The sequence below is a fragment of the Trachypithecus francoisi genome, unplaced genomic scaffold (assembly GCF_009764315.1).
Source record: "Trachypithecus francoisi isolate TF-2019V2 unplaced genomic scaffold, Tfra_2.0 Contig01585, whole genome shotgun sequence".
Taxonomy (NCBI): Eukaryota; Metazoa; Chordata; class Mammalia; order Primates; family Cercopithecidae; genus Trachypithecus; species Trachypithecus francoisi.
Genome location: NW_022681444.1, coordinates 5,424,674 through 5,441,545, shown reverse-complemented (window position 1 = coordinate 5,441,545; position 16,872 = coordinate 5,424,674). Strand labels below are relative to the sequence as shown.

Here is a 16,872-nt window from a genome sequence, read left to right as displayed (position 1 = left end):
GCAGCCCCCGAGCCGCGGCCTGGGGGCTCCCTGGCCGGGCCCGGGCCCGGGGCGGCCGGGCGAGGGGGTGAGACGGGAAGAGCCGACTAGGAGACGGCCCGAGAGCCCGGGAGGGGGCGCGTTATAAAGGGGGAGGTGCCCGGCCTCGCCCTCCCCTCCTCCTCCGCCCGCCCCCGCCCTCCTCCCTCCCACCCTCCGCGGCCGCACCTGCCGCCGCCGCCACCGCCCGCCCGCCCGCTCGCTGTCCGCCGGCCGCCCTCGGCGCGTCACCGCCCGCAGCCCCTCCTCCGCCTTCGGAGGTGGGGCCCCGCGCTCGGCACCTGGCTGCGGGCGCCCAGCCGCGTGCCTCAGTTTACCCCCACATGCCGGCTGCCGTGGAGAGCCCCTTCCTCCCCGGCTCGGTGTGCCCCCCCAAGAGGCGAAGGCGGGAGGCGCGGAGGGAGCGTCCTCCGGCCCTGGGAGGAGAGAACGGCCCCCGCCTCCGCCTCCCCCGGTCCCCGCCACCCTCCGTTGACATGGCAACCGACGGCCGCCAGGGGGCGCGGCGGCACCGGAGGCGACGAGCAAGCAACGCCCGGGCCTTCTATCGCTGGAGCCTGGCTCTCCAGGAGGCAGGGATGGGACCTGCAGGACTCGCGCCTTCGCCGAGTCGCGCCAGAGCTGGTCGGGCCCCGAGTCAATAATCGCAAAAAACAGCTACCATTTTCTCAGCACTCTTGTGTGCTCAGGAAGTGCTGGGCGTTCCCGCCGAATCCTGAATCAACAGCCCCATAGTCAGGATCACTAACCCATTTTGCAGAAGAGGACACTGAGGCTCAGAGGTGAGGTCATTTGCCCAAGGTCACACGGCGACAAAGCTGGGACCTGAAGCTGGGTGTCTGACTGTGAAGGGGATTCTCTTGACACGCTATTCGCGGTTGGGCCAGGAGGAGAGCAGTGGGGAGGCCTGCTGTCCTTATGCAGGCGGGAGCTCACCACTCACCCCCCCATCTCCCTCCCCCATGGCGCCTTTCCCTTCGCCTGCATCTTCCTGGCTCCAGCGGCCCCCAGATTCCCCCTCCAGCTCTGCCCAAGGACAGCCTCCAGCAAAGCCGTCATTTCTGCCTCCTCTGCCCCGCTTCAATCTGCCCCCTCCTCTCCAGCCCTCTGCGGGTGGATCCTGAGACCTGGCCCCCCAGTCTGGCCTCTCTGTCCCCGAAGAACCTGAATATGACATTGGAAGCTCTTTCCAGTTCACACCCCACCCCCCAGGCTGTGGCCATGCAAATCTCTCTACTGTCTCCCTAAGCCTTCCTGCGTTCAGGGCTATTCTCCCCTGAGTCCACACTCCCCTAGACTCTGGGTACCCTCTCTTCCTGCAAGAAGCACCCTCTCTTCCTGCAAGAAGCCCTTGGGGTGGGCGTGGTGGCTCACGCCTGTAATCCCAGCACTTTGGAAGGCCGAGGCAGGCAGATTACAAGGTCAGGAGTTTGAGACCAGCCTGGCCAATATGTTGAAACCCCATCTCTACTAAAAATACAAAACTTAGCCGGGCATGGTGTTGGGTGCCTGTAGTCCCAGCTACTCAGGAGGCTGAAGCAGGAGAATCGCCTGAACCCAGGAGGTGGAGGTTGCAGTGAGCCAAGGTCTTGCCACTGCACTCCAGCCTGGTGACAGAGTGAGACTCCGTCTCAAAAAAAACCCTCGGGGTGGCTCCCAGCTCTCACCCCACACTGCTTAGCCTCAAAGCCTCCTAGGAGGAGGCTGGAGTGGCTTTGATGACCTTGATGTCACAAGAGGTCCTGTTCTGGGGAAGGGCATTACCAGGGAGGGGCTGGAAAGTCAGGCTGAGGAGGAAGGAGCCTCTCCTCCCGAGAGTAGTGTAGAACCAGAGATGGTTTAGGCAGGGAGGAGACGTAGGGTCAGGTTCATGGGTACACTATTAGAAGCAGGAGGCTGTTAGCTAAATTGGAGGTGGAGAGGATAAGGAGGGAGATCATAAAAATTTTAGTAATGACAATTTATTGATGGAAAATAAATGGTCCCAGCCCTGCTTAGCACTTTATGGGAATTATCTCGGTTGCCACTCAACCATATGGGTACTGTTGTCACCCCCATTGTACACATCAGGATCCTGAGACTCATAGGTGACATCACTTGGCCTGGGTCAAACAGCTGGTATTTGAACCAGGTCAGTCTGGCACAGACCCCAGCACTTCCCCATCTCAGGGCCCTACCCATCTGGCCTAGGGGTGGAGCCACGGCATTGCTGGGGCACGGCACCACTGGTCTGAGCAGTAGCGCGGTGGGTGGGGATCTGTGGTGGGCTTATGTGGCCTCCACTATCCGACTACAGCTCAGGCCAGGGCCTGCTGTTTCCCATGAGCCCTCCCTAAGTCACATCCTGTGGGCAGAGGCCCTAGCAGAAGTTCCGGTGGAGTTGTCACCTATACCCCACCATCCCTGGTCTGAACCCCAACATCCGCCCGTCACTTCCCCTTGGGGCCTCAGGGCCTCAGTCCCCACTGTAGGATGCAGGCAGGCAAGAGAGGCAGGAAAGACCAGAAGCCTGTCACAAGGCTACCCAGGTTGCCCAGGTCCGGGGCCCCAGATCACCAAGCTGGCAAAACCCAGGTACAAGTAAGAAGAAACGAGTGATTTCTCACTGGAAACTTTTCCTGCTTCCCAGGGATCGGCTAAACTGGCAAGGCTGGGCTGGGCATGTGGCCAGTCCTTGGTAGATGTCTGCCCCAAGAGAGCTGCTGGTCCTGCTGCCATTTAACAGAGAAGGTGAGGGCAGCGCAGTAAAGGGAGGCGCTGAACAGCTGTCTGCCCCCAGCCTGAACCCCCGTTTTCCTCTGAGCAGAGACAGACGGGAAGCATGGGAGGGAAGGAGAAGATGGAGTCATGGAATGGGCTGCTCTTGGCTGCTGGTGCATCTGAAGAGACAGTGGGTCAACTGCATAGCAGGGGTACAGGACAGAGAACAGCCATGTGATACCCACAGCCCTCTAAAATCACAGAAGTTGCCTCTTCCTCCAAAAGGCTCACACCTGTAATCCCACCACTTTTGGAGGAGGAGGCAGGTGAATCACCTGCGGTCAGGAGTTTGAGACCAGCCTGGCCAACATGGTAAAACCTTGTCTCCACTAAAAATAGGAAAATTAGCTGGGCGTGGTGGTGCATGCCTGTAATCCCAGCTAGTCAGGAGGCTGAGGCAGGAGAATCACTCGAACCTGGGATGTGGGGGTTGCAGTGAGCCAGGATTGTACCACTGCACTCCAGTCTGGGCATCAGAATGAGACTCCATCTCAAAAAAATTAAAAAAAAAAAAAATCGGCTAGGCGATAGGTGGTAGCTCACGCCTGTAATCCCTACACTTTGGGAGGCCGAGGCAGGTGGATCACCTGAGGTTAGGAGTTCAAGACCATCCTGGCCAACATGATGAAACCCTGTCTCTAATAAAAATACAGAAAATTAACCGGGCATGGTGGCGTCTGTGATCCCAGGTACCCAGGAGGCCAGAGGCAAGAGAATCACTCGAGCCCAGGACAGGGAAGTTGCAGTGAGCTGAGATTGGGCAACTGCACTCCAGCCAGGGCAACAAGAGCGAAACTCCGTTTCCAATCAATCAGTCAATCACAGAAGTTCTGCCTACACTAGCCAGGAACTGACTCAGTGCCTGGCCTGGGGCTGACTTGCGTTGTCTCCCTGAAACTCTCCAGCACCCCTATTAGGAGGTTGCTATTACTAGACCCAAGTTACAAAAGGGGAAATTGAGGCCCAGATTAGTGTGGCCTGCCCCAGGCTCCACAGCCAGGAAGCTATGAAGCTGGGATTCAAAGCCAGGTCTCTTTACTGTTAAAGCCCAGGGTCATTTGCCATCAGCCCACACTGTCCCCAGTGTCAGATCAGCTGAGGGGGAAGCGTGATCCAGTCCTCATATGGAAGGGGCCCTGGCCTCTCTCAGAAGGCTTGAGGTCTGTTTGGAATATGCAAATAAGGATACAAGGAAATTAAATCAAAAGTATACCCTTGGTATAAATATTTTATTTCACTGCCATGAGATCATGTAAGGGATGTTATATTCTGTTTTACTGATGGGGAAAAAAAGAGAGGCTCAGAGAGGTGACATGACTTGTCCAAGGTCATGGAGGTGGGGATTGAACCCAGAATTGCATGGGTCTGATGCCTTTGATGATGAAGTTTAAGGTCTCCATCTCTTCATGGTACCTGCCCTGTCCGTGAGCCTGTCTTCTCCGTCCTCTCCATAGGCCCCCACCACACTGTCCCTGCTTGAGTCACAGACTGAGGAAGAGGGGCAAGGATAGGGGACAGAAGTGAGAGCAGGGGGCTGGGTGCCGCAGCTCACGCCTGTAATCCCAACACTTTGGGAGGCCGAGGCTGGAGGATCACCTGAGGTCAGGAGTTCGAGACCAGCCTGACCAACATAGTGAAACCTCGCCTCTACTAAAAAATAAATAAATAAATAAATAAATAATAAATAAATAGCTGGGCGTGGTGGGGCGCACCTGTAATCTCAGCTACTAGAGAGGTTGAGGCAGGAGAATTCCTTAAACCCAGAAGGCAGAGGTTGCCGTGCTAAGATGGCGCCACTGAACTCTAGCCTGGAGCTTCTTTTTTTTTTAACTGAGAGGGAGTGTCGCTCTGTTCCTTAGGCTGGAATGCAGTGGCGCGATCTCGGTTCACGGCCAGCTCCGCCTCCCAGGTTCACGCCATTCTCCTGCCTCAGCCTTCCCAATAGCTGGGACTACAGGTGCCCGCCACCACGTCCCCCTAATTTTTTTGTATTTTTAGTAGAGATGGGGTTTCACTGTGTTAGCCAGGATGATCTCAATCTCCTGACCTCGTGATCCGCCTGCCTCGGCCTCCCAAAGTGCTGGGATTACAGGCGTGAGCCACCATGCCCGGCCAGAGCTTGTGTTTTTTTAAGTTTCTGTCTGCAGTTTTTTTAAGACTCTGTCAAAAAAAAAAAAGAAAAAAATGAATTCAGGGATCCTAGGGCCCTATAGCCTCAAGCCAACCTGGAGGGATCCCAAGGAGGTAAAAGCCTGAGGCGGGTGGGGCCAGCCTGAGCAAAAGGCCTGGAGGTCGGAAAGCACTCAGGGATGTTCAGGGCAGGGGAACTTGGGCCGACTGGCCTGCCCTCCAGTGCAAGCTGAAGAGCTCACTCAGGACAGCCACCCGCCGGCAGGTCCTCGGCTGCACTCCTAACGGCCACTCCAGGCAGCACAAAGGGGGCTCTGAGCTCAGCGGAGCCACCACACTGAGCCCTATTCATTCTCCTAGGGGTGCCAGAAACTGCCCTGGCGCCCGGGCCAAGAGCAGACGGGCCCCAGCACTGACGAGGTGCCTCTGCCGCAGCAACACAGCATCTCTGTGGTTGGGATTCCCAGGTCTTATGCCTTGTGCGTGCCTGTCAGGATTCCCTGTCCTGTACCAATCTGCCCCTTTTCTGTGCCTATCTCTCAGCAGCCACAGCCAGGGCTCGCGGAGGCTGGACCTGCGTTTGCCTCTCTTGCCCTCCCAACAACCCAAGGAAGTGGGGGCTGCGGTGGGTACATTTCACAGATGAGGAAACGGTGGCCCAGAGAGGCAAAGTGTCGTGTGTGGGATCACATAGCAAGTCGGGAGCAGGCCTGGCCAGGAAGCAGCATAGCCTTGGCAGCTAACCCAAGTCACACTGCAACCCCCTCCCAGGAGAGAAGCCGGGGACTTACCTTCTATCTTCTCCTAGGGGATACCAGCCGGGGAGTTAGGACACTTGGTTGTCGGTCTGTCCATTGTCTGCCTCTGCTTTTTTTTTTGTTTTGGGATGGAGTCTTGCTCTGTCGCCCAGGCTGGAGTGCAGTGGCACAATCTCGGCTCACTGCAACCTTCACCTCCCTGGTTCAAGCAGTTCTCCCGCCTCAGCCTCCCGAGTAGCTGGGATTACAGGCGCCCGCCACCACGCCCAGCTAATTTTTGTATTTTTAGGAGAGACAGGGTTTCACCATGTTGGTCAGGCTGGTCTCGAACTCCTGACCTCGTGATCCACCCACCTCGGCCTCCCAAAGTGCTGGGATTACAGGCGTGAGCCACTGTGCCCAGCCTTTTTTTTTTTTTTTTTTGAGATAGGGTCTCCCTCTGTCGCCAGGCTGGAGTGCAGTGGTGTGATCTTGGCTCACTGCAACTTTTGCCTCCCTGGTTCAAGCAATTCTCCTGCCTCAGCCTCCCGAGTAGCTGGGAATACAGGTGCACACCACCACACCTGGCTAATTTTTTTTTTTTTTTTTTCTGAGACGGAGTCTTGCTCTGTCACCCAGGCTGGAGTGCAGTGGCCGGATCTCAGCTCACTGCAAGCTCCGCCTCCCAGGTTCGCGCCGTTCTCCTGCCTCAGCCTCCAGAGTAGCTGGGACTACAGGCGCCTGCCACCTCGCCCGGCTAATTTTTTGTATTTTTAGTAGAGACGGGGTTTCCCTGTGTTAGCCAGGATGGTCTTGATCTCCTGACCTCGTGATCCGCCCATCTCGGCCTCCCAAAGTGCTGGGATTACAGGCTTGAGCCACCGCGCCCGGCCGGCTAATTTTTTAAAATGTATTTTTAGTAGAGACGAGGTTTCACTATGTTGGCCAGGCTGTGCTCAAACCCCTGACCTCAGGTGATCCACCTGCCTCGGCCTCCCAAGATGCTGGGATTGCAGGTGTGAGCCACCATGCCCACCCTGGGGCTGTTACTGTTAATGGAGGATGCAGGAAGTGCCCTATCAGATGGCAGTGGACTCCTCTCACAGCCCAGGTTGCCATCCTGGGGTCCAAGATAAAATGCCGAACCCCTGCAGGTTGGCTGCATACCTCCCACTTCTCCCCATTCTAGAAATCAGGTGACTGAAGCTTCGGAGGTGGAAGTAGTTGGGATTGGAAGTCCTGGGTCTTGGGCCCCGCCCCAAGCCCCAGCAGCTGCTGACACCCTTTGCAGATGTTCAGGATGACTGTGGAGGGGAGGTTGCATTTCCTCATCTTGGTCTGCCCACCTGAACCTGCACACACGGTAAGTTTGTAATGTGGAAAGGCACCAGCCCATGGGTTAAGGGGCCTAGAAGGGAGAGTTGTGACCCAGTCTGGGCCAGCAACCAGCTGTGTTACCTGGGGGAATCCCTCTGCCTCTCTGTGCCTCGGTTTCACCATCTCTGTCCAGTGGGTACAGTGGACACATGATGACATCTCCCTGATAGCTTGGAAAGCGGTGACTGCTTTGGTAGGCACCGATTCTGTGCCAGGCCCTACACCAACGGCTGAAGCTGGTGAAGTGAGTACTGCAAGTACCCCCGGTTCACAGGGAGGACATCACACCATGGCAAAATGGCCAGCCAAGAGTGGAACTTGGGTCTGGGTGGCCCAGAGTCCACAGGCCTGATCACAGCTCTCTCCAATCTGCGGCTGCCACTCCCTCTCCTGGGTACAGAGGCTGAGAAGCAACTGCCCTTCACACAGGCCTGACTCCCCTCACCTTCCCAGCCCAACGGCCAGGCCCCCTGACAGCTGTTGGCAGGTCCCCAGCGGCCCCCAGCCCACTGGGCTCTGTTCCCAGAGCCTGCGGCCTGTTCCTTAGACCTTCCAGGTCCCATGGGCTTGCGGTCTGCCCCCTGCCCCTGCTGCTGAGGCCAAGGAGGCGGCCCACAGGGGCTGGGGCTAGGAGAGGCCCCAGCCCCCGCCCCCTGCGGAGAGGGTGGGGAGGGTGGAGCTGTGGGAGTTTCACTGGTTTAAAAATACACAGAGGAAGCGAGTGAGAGAAAGGGGAAGGGGAGGTGGGAGAGGCACCTCAACTTTGATGTCCAGAGCCTTGAGCGGCCACTCGCAAGCTGGCCAAGGGCTTCACACAACTTGCCAAGATGACAGAGGGGACCAAGAAGACCAGCAAAAAGTTCAGTGAGTGCGGGGTGCTGTCTTTACTGTCCTCCATCCCTGGCTGTCCTCTGGGCCTCTCTCTGTATCTGTTTCTTCATCACTGTCTTCATTTCCGTTTCTCTCTCTCTCACTGTTTTTCTTTTTTTGTTTTTTACCTTTGGACGCCAGTGTCTCTGTCACCCAGGCTGGGGTGCAGTGGCACAAATCTCGGCTCACTGCAGTATTGACCTCCCAGGCTCAAGTGATCCTCCCACCTCAGCCTCTTAAGTAGCTGGCAAGTAGTTAGGACTCCAGGCACAATTTAACTTTTTTTTTTTGACTGGGTGCGGTGGTGGCTCACGCCTGTAATCCCAGCACTTTGGGAGGCCGAGGCCGGGGGATCACCTGAGGTCAGGAGTTCGACACCGGCCTGGCCAATGTGGTGAAACCCATCTCTACTAAAAATACAAAAAATTAGCCAGGTGTGGTGGCAAGCACCTGTAATCCCAGCTACTCAAGAGGTTGAGGCAGAAGAAACGCTTGAACCCGGGAGGTGGAGATTGCAGTGAGATTGCACCACTGCACTCCAACCTGGACAACACAGCAAGACTGCATCTCAAAAAATAAGTAAATATAAAAAAATAAGTAAGCAATAAAATTGATTTTTTTGTTTTCTTTGTAGAGTCCGGGGTGGGGTCTCACTTTGTTGCCCAGGCTGGTCTCGAGCTCCTGGGCTCAAGCCATCCTCCTGTTTCCAGCCTTGTTTCTCTTTCTCTTTGTCCATCACTGTCTCTCTGCAGACGTCTCTGCTTCTGGGCATCCCTGTGGCTTTCTGGCTGTCATTCTGGCCCCGCATCTCTCTCTCTCTCTCTCTCTGACTCATTGACTTCGTTCTCCATCTCTGTGCTTCTCTTGTCTCTGTCTCTTTGTCTCCCCACCGTGTCTCTTGATCTCTGCAGTCCACTGTGTCTCTGGCTGTCTCTGACCTCGCAGCTGGGCAGGGGAGGCCTTCGCACACTCCATCCCCCACCCACAGGCCTGGGCTCACATGGGATCCCAGGTGGGGAGTTATTGGGGCACAGGGGGATGGGGGTGTCATGGAATCCGAGGTGGGGAGTTACTGGGGTGGCAGGGGGATGGGGGTGTCCTGGGACGCTGTCCCACATTCCCAACAGCAGTGAGGCTGGGAGCTGACATTTGGGTAGGGAAAGAGCCCAGAGCTACTAGAACCAGGCTCCAGGGTGAGGGGCCACACTGGCCCACTGCTCTGTTTTCCTGTGTCTGTCCTTCCCAGTCCCAGCAAACTTTTTCTGTCTCCTGATTCCTTTGATCTGACCCCACCACGGTGGGGGACAGGTGGTGTAAAGGGCAGCGATTATGACTGCATTTCCCAGATGGCAATGCTGAGGCCCGGAGACTTGCCTGAGGTCACACTGGCTATTGAGCAGGGCCCAATCCCAGACCCTGGACTCTGGCCTCAGTTTCCCTCCTGGCCCCCACTATCTCCTCCAAACACCTGGTGCCCAGGAGGCAAAACCAGTGATGCTGAGAAAGAAGGTGGTTGGGGGTCCTCCCTCTGGCCACTGATGCAATTTCCACCCCCACTGCATGCAGCGGAAGGGCAGAGCGGCCACATTTGCGACCACGTTTCTCAGGAGACCAAGGCAATAACCAAATGGGGCCAGCAGGGCTGGGAAGCAAACCCCTGAACACTGACCCAGCTGTGCCGAGCCCTTGGCCTGTGTCCAGGCTCAGCCGTGGCCTTGCTGTGTGACCCTGGGGGAGTCCCTCCCCATCCCTGGACCTCAGTTTCCTCTTTTGTCAACTGGGGGCATCCTACCTGCATCCCAGCGCGGGTGCGAGCAGCTGAGGAGGTGGAGGATGCTGAGGACGTGGAAAATGCCAGAGTTTTTCCTTTTTGCTCATCTGGGGGCTATGGGGGAAGTCAGTTGGTGGTGGCTGTGAGAAGCGACAGTCCCACAGCTGAGGGCAGGGGTAGGGAACTCACATGTACCCCTGTGGAAACCAGGAGATGGTATCACCCCAGCTGTTCCTCTTGAGTCTGGAGTTGGGCTCAGCTGACAGGAAGGTGAGAACCACAGACAGTGCGACCTTCAGGCTCACAACAACCCCCTCCTCATTCCACCCCCACCCCAGGTGCACAGAGGCTGGCTGGAACACCCCCTGACCCCCTACATGAACACAAAACACGCATACCTGCTCCACCTACCAGCAGCATGACCTTAGTTCATTACACTGCTCTGAATCTCAATTTTCACATCTGGAAAATGGGAATTAAACTGTGTCACCGAGTTATGCTGAGAATTCATGCAGCACATGTTTGGAAGATGCAGAATCATTTTCAGAAATTTTAAAATTATTATTATCAGTGGCTGGGCGTGGTGGCTCACCCCTGTAATCCCAACACTTTGGGAGGCTGAGGTGGGTGGATCCCTTGAGGTCAGGAGTTTGAGACCAGCCTGGCCAACATGGTGAAACCCTGTCTCTACTAAAAGTACAAAAGTCAGCCAGGCGTGGTGGCATGTGCCTGTAATCCCAGCTACTCGGGAGGCTGAGGCAGGAGAATCGCTTTAACCCAGGAAGCGGAGGTTGCAGTGAGCCAAGATCGCACCACTGCACTCCAGCCTGGCTGACAGAGCGAGACCCTGTCTCAAAAGAAAAAATAATAAATAAATAAATAATTATTACTATTAGAGACAGGTTCTTGCTCTGTTGCCCAGACTGGAGTGCAGTGGTGCCATTATAGTGCAAGGCAACCTTGAACTCCTGGGCTCAAGCCATCCTCCTGCCTCAGCCTCCCAACTAGCTGGGATTACAGACACACATCAGCACATCCAGCTAACTTTATTTATTTGTTTATTTATTTATTTAGAGATGGAGTCTCACTCTTGTCGCCCAGGCTGGAGTGCAATGGTGCAATCTCGGCTCACTGCAACCTCCACCTCCAGGGTTCAGGCAATTATCCTGCCTCAGCCTCCCAGGTAGCTGGGATTACAGACATGTACCACCATGCCTGGCTAACTTTTGTATTTTTAGTACAGACAGGTTTTTACCATGCTGACTGGGCTGGTCTCAAACTCCTGACCTCAGGTGATCCACCCGCCTCAGCCTCCCAAAGTGCTGAGATCACAGGTGTGAACCACGGCACCCAGCCTTTTTTATTTTTTGTAGAGACAGGGTCTTGCTATGTTGTCCAGGCTAGTCTCGAACTCCTGACCTCAGGTGATCCACCCGCATCAGCCTCCCAAAGTGCTGGGATTACAGGCGTGAGCCACCATGCCTGGCCTAAGCTTTTCTTTAATTCTCACATTGCCCTAGGAGGTAGGTGTTGGAATCTCTATTTTACTGATGTGGAGAATGAGGCTCAGCTTAGAGAGGTTAAGTAACTTGCCTAAGGTCACACAGCTAGGATGTGAAAGAGCAGGAATTCAAGTCCAGGACTATGTGATCCCAAAGCTCCCGTCTTATACCACTTCCAGGGGTGTGTTAACAATTAGAAGGGGTGTCCAGGAAGCCCCCAGCCCTCTTTAGCCCCTCACCAAGTGAAACTGTAGGAATTGTTCATTATTATTACTGATGTTGACATTGTCATTACCTTCTTTTCCTTCCCTTCCCCTCTGCTAGAGTTCTTCAAGTTCAAGGGTTTTGGGAGTCTCTCCAACCTCCCTCGGTCCTTCACTCTGAGACGATCCTTAGCTCCCATCAGTAGGCAGTCCCATTTGGAGCCTGACACCTTTGAAGCCACGCAGGATGACATGGTGACAGTGCCCAAGAGTCCTCCAGCCTATGCCCGCTCCAGTGACATGTACAGCCACATGGGCACCATGCCTCGCCCCAGCATCAAGAAAGCACAGAACTCACAGGCTGTCCAGCAGGCCCAGGAAGTGGGTCCCAAGCCCAACGTCGTACCCCGAGGTGTACCCGATCCCCCAAGCTTGGAGGCAGCCAAGGAGGTGATGGTGAAGGCCAATGGCCCTCTAGAGGACATCCCAGCAATGGAACCCAACCGTTCAGCAGTGGAGGTAGATCCCATCAGAAAGCCTGAGGTCCCCACAGGAGACACAGAAGAGGAGAGACCTCCCAGGGACGTGCACTCAGAAAGGTAGGTGCCCAGGGACTTGTTGGGACCTACAGGGATGGCTTCTGTTTTTTTTTCTTTTCTTTTCTTTTCTTTTGTTTGACACAGAGTGTTGCTCTGTCTCTCCGGCTGGAGTGCAGTGGTATGATCTTGGCTCACTGCAACCTCTGCCTCCCGGGTTCAAACGATTCTCCAGCCTCAGCCCCCTGAGTAGCTGGGACTACAGGCGCCTGCCACCACGCCTGGCTAATTTTTGTATTTTTAGTAGAGACAAGGTTTCACCATGTTGGCCAGGCTGGCCTCGAACTCCTGACCTCAGGTGATCTGCCTGTCTTGGCCTCCCAACGTGCTGGGATTACAGGCATAAGCCACCACGCCTGGGCTTCTTTTAAACCCAGTACACATCTGGGTTAAAAAGAAAAAAACCTACACATTGACCAGGTGCTTACTGTAGACCAGGCACTGTGATAAACCCTTTACTAGTAATTAGCAAAATAAAACTGGCAAGGTGAGACTGTTACTGTTTCCATAGGACAGATGAGGAAGCTGAGATTCACATAGTGATGTCATCTGCCTCAGTCAGGGTGCACATTTGCTAATGACAAAGCCAGCATGTGAACCGAGACTCCCCTGCCTCCAAAGCCCCAGTCAGCCTCTAGCATGGGCCCTCAGCTGCTGGATGGATCCTAAACCCAGTCACTAGACCCCTGCCCTGAACCCCCTCACCCAAATCATCGTCATTAGTTCCGCTGGACAATACCTCCACCTAGTCTAGAAAACCATTTGTTAGTTTGGTTATAGGGTGAGTTGAGTTCATGCAAAAATACAAATTGTGGTAATAGGACAATAGCTCCCATTTAGTAAGCATTTTTATTGGGTATCAGAACAAATATCTCCCTGAAAACTCAGTAGAAGATTCAGTCATTAAGTCTGGGTGCGGTGGCTCATGCCTGTAATCCCAGTCTTTTGAGAGGCTAGGAGTTTGAGACCAGCCTGGCCAACATGGTGAAACCCCATCTCTACTAAAAATACAAAAACTAGCAGGGCGTGGTGGCATGTGCCTGTAATCCCAGTTACTAGGGAGGTGGAGGCATGAGAATTGATTGAACTCGGGAGGTGGAGGTTGCAGTGAGCTGAGATCATGCCGCTGTGCTCCAGACTGGGTGACAGAGCAAGAGTCACTCTCGGAAAAAAAAAAAAAAAAAAAGATTCAATTATTAGCCCCATTTACAGATTGGGAAACTGAGACTCAACCAAGGTTACACAGAGCTGGGATTTGAACAGAATCTGCTTGCCTCCAGAGGCTGCACACTTATGTACCACATTGGACTCACCACCTTCTCAACCCTAGGGCCATGTCTTTCACATCCCGGGAGACCCCTCAATCCCAGCCAAAGGCGTCCCCAACTTTTCAATCCTTAGAACCTTTGTATCAACCATAACAGTCACATGTACCTGTCGAAATGAAGAAAAAAGTCAGCTGGCCAGGCGCAGTGGCTCACGCCTGTAATCCCAACACTTTGGGTGGCCGAGGTAGGCGGATCACAAGGTCAGGAGTTTGAGACCAGCCTGGCCAAACAGACCAGCCCAACCAACATGGTGTAACCCTATCTCTACTAAAAATACAAAAATTAGCCAGGCGTGGTGGTGTGCACCTGTAATCCCAGCTACTCGGGAAGCTGAGGCAGGATAATTGCTTGAACCTGGGAGGCAGAGGTTGCAGTGAGCCAAGATCGCGCCATTGCACTCCAGCCTGGGTGATAGAGCGAGACTCCAACTCAAAAAAAGAAAAAATCAAAAGCCAGCTGAGCAAAAGTAATTGTAGGGCCAGTTGTGGGACCTTTCTTTCTTTCTTTTTCTGGTAACTGTCTTGAGCAGCTTTTTCCTGAGACACCAAGCACAGCCTCTGTCTCTGAGCTGTAATTGCCTAGACCCCTGATCAGCGAAGAGGACCATGTAAAGGGGTAGAGTGAATCCAGTCCAGATTCTGCCTCTTACTGGCTGCATGAGTGGACAAATCTGCTCTTCTCTTGGAGCCTCAGTTTCTCATCTGATAAATGGACATAACAATAGCACCTACCTGGTTGGGTTGTGGTGAGGATTCAAGAATAACATACCTGTAAAATTTCAACACAGTGGCTGGCATGCTGCACTCAGTAAATGGGAACGCTATATTTACGATTAATAGAACTCATGTTTTTCCACCATCCCTGGCTGCCTTCTGCCATCCCCTCCTACATTTGCCCTCATTCGGGAGTAGAAGACCAAGGATTGTATGTAGGGGAGAGGGCTTGATGATGGGTCCTGGGGCGTTCTTTTTTTTTTTTTTTTTTTTTTTTTTGAGACGGAGTCTTGCTCTGCCACCCAGGCTGGAGTGCAGTGGCCGGATCTCAGCTCACTGCAAGCTCCGCCTCCCGGTTTACGCCATTCTCCTGCCTCAGCCTCCCGAGTAGCTGGGACTACAGGCGCCCGCCTCGTCGCCGGCTAGTTTTTTGTATTTTTAAGTAGAGACAGGGTTTCACCGTATTAGCCAGGATGGTCTCGATCTCCTGACCTCGTGATCCGCCCGTCTCGGCCTCCCAAAGTGCTGGGATTACAGGCTTGAGCCACCGCGCCCGGCCGGGTCCTGGGGCGTTCTAAGGCACCCCAAGGTGTGAGACTGCACCAGGAGCCTGGCCCCTCCCACTCAGGGAAGCCGAGTTTCGCGGGAGCGGGGCGGGGCGGGGTGGGGCGAGGTGAGGCGGAGTTGAGGGCGTGTATAGGGGCGTGGCCTAACCCAGGCTGCGCGGAGAGCTGTTGGGGAAGCGAGCTTCCGAGCCTGGCGGGCGAGGCGGAGGGTTGTGCTAGGGGGCGCGGCCTTCCCAACACAGACTGATGGGGAGGGGGCGGAGCGAGACCGGAGGCGGAGCGAGACCGGAGGCGGAGAGCGGTGTCCGAGGCGGGGAGCGTCCTTCTCTGCCTGTGAAGTAGGCGGTGGAGCGGGACCAGGCAAGGAGAGCAAGGGCGTGTCTGGGGGCGTGGTCTACAGGTCAGTCTCCGCCCCCGGAATCAGGCACTGAACTCCGCAGCCCCCTGGCCTGAGAAAGGCGGGAGCCGCTGGGCTTAGGAGGTCCCCGTGCTGCAGGCGGCGACAGCGGGGGAAGCATGACTGCTGTGGGCCGAAGGTGCCCCTCGCTGGGGTCACGAGGGTGAGTGACCGAGCTGGGCCTGAGGAGGGCCAGCGGGGAGCAGGAGAGGTCGAAGGAGGAAATCTGCACCCCTGGGGCAACTGACAAATTTGGGGGTGGGGTTAGCATCAGGGACTTTTCTAAGCCAGCTTTCTTTGGGTGTAATTTTATCACCGTAGGTCAGGCATCTACTTATCTACTCTACACAACAGCTCCAGGAGAGAAGTACTATTATCACCCCCATTTTATAGATGAGGAAAGACAGACTTGCCTGCCGAGTTTGACACAGCCGGTGAGCGTCAGAATCAGGGTTTAATCCCAGCTTCCTGGCCCATGCTTAACACCTGGGCAACACATCCCTCTCCAGCAGGGCTAGGGCCGCTGAGAATGGTGGTCGTGAGAAACCTTGAGAATGGCAAGTCCAGGACCCAGCCCAAGCCTTCTTGCTCTGTGGACAGAGCTCTGGTGGGCCTAGCAGTGCTTCTGGCATCATGCTTAGCCAGGAGCTGACCAAGGAAATGGAGAGACCCTTCCCCTCCAGCATCTGGAGTGTCTCGAGGAGGATGGGGTTAGCGGACCAGATTGAGCCCCCTTCTGGTGCCCCGGAACCCAGTGCTCCATCTGCACTGGTGGCTCACGGTTGAACATTCCTTCCAGAAGTCCCTGAACCTCAGCCCTGTGCCCTGGAGGTGGGGGAGCAGCCTGGTCCATGAGATCTCAGACTAGCCCTGCCCCACTCTGGTCCTCAGTCTCCCCAGCAGTTCAGATGGGCCTGAGATGGTCTTTGAGGATCCATCCAGTTTGGGGAGGAGGACATTAGGGAATTGCCAGTGAGCAAGTTCGGGGGCCCTGTTCCTGAGTGTCTAGAGGAGGCCGTCCCAGGCCTAAGCTGGGGAGACAGTGTCCCTCCCCCACCCCTGGGGAGGCAGGGTGCACCTGGAGCAGGAGGAAGGAAGGGGAAAAGGTGAGGCTGCAGGGGTTTCCTGGTGTCCTGTTCCCTGCTGAGATCATGGGGATGAAGAGGAAGGAGGGAGGAGGGACCTTTAGCTCCCCCCTCAAAAAAAAGGAAAGCACCAGCCTAGCCTGCCTCCTACCTCCCAAGGACCCTCAGTCTTCTGCAGGTCCCAGAGAGGCACCCTCGCTCCTCAATCCATCTTACAGAGGAGGAAGCAGAAGCCTGGAGAGGGACAAGAAGCCCCAGCACTCCCTACCCCATGCCCACTCACACTGGAATTGTCAGGCGAGGGTCCTACCAGGCGTGATCACCAGCTGACAACAAGCGAGCACCTGACAGGTGTTGTCTAGCTCATGGGGCCTGTGAGGTGGGACCCTCTACTTGCTCCATTTTGCCAGTGAGGAGACTGAGGCTCAGAGAGGGGAAGGGACTCTCCTGGGGTCACAGAGAAATTGGGTGTCAGGCCTGACTGTTTGATCCCAGGCCTGACTGGCTCCTAAGCCCAAGCTCTTAACCACTAGGTCACATTTCCCCTCCTGCAAGTAAAAATCTCAAAGCTTTTTCTTTTCTTTTCTTTATTTATTTATTATTATTTTTTTTTGAGATGGAGTTTCACTCTTGTTGTCCAGGCTGGAGTGCAATGGCGTGATCTCAGCTCTCTGCAACCTCCACCTCCTGGGTTCAAGCATTTCTCCTGCCTCAGCCTCCCGAGTAGCTGGGATTACAGGCATGTGCCAGCATGCCTGGCTAATTTTTTTTTTTTTTGTATTTTTAGTAGAGACGGAG

At 55.1% G+C, this 16,872-nt stretch overlaps 1 protein-coding gene across 4 annotated transcripts in view; it reads left to right on the top strand.

Annotated features, from left to right (window-relative positions):
* The first annotated feature begins 624 nt into the window (after positions 1-624).
* Positions 625-16,872, top strand: part of SH2D3C (SH2 domain containing 3C) — a 48,098-nt gene continuing 31,850 nt past the window's right edge. For 2 of the 4 annotated variants that reach the window (XM_033191723.1, XM_033191720.1), the window contains exons 1-3: positions 625-821; positions 6,856-7,029; positions 11,511-11,988. Coding sequence is in view for 3 of the 4 variants with exons in the window: in XM_033191720.1 (XP_033047611.1) it covers positions 11,642-11,988 (347 nt within the window). In the remaining variant the exon portion in view is untranslated. Of the gene's footprint in view, positions 822-6,855; positions 7,030-7,733; positions 7,908-11,510; positions 11,989-14,806; positions 15,153-16,872 lie in introns of those variants that run through there. The other 2 variants (XM_033191719.1, XM_033191721.1) reach the window with 2 other exon arrangements.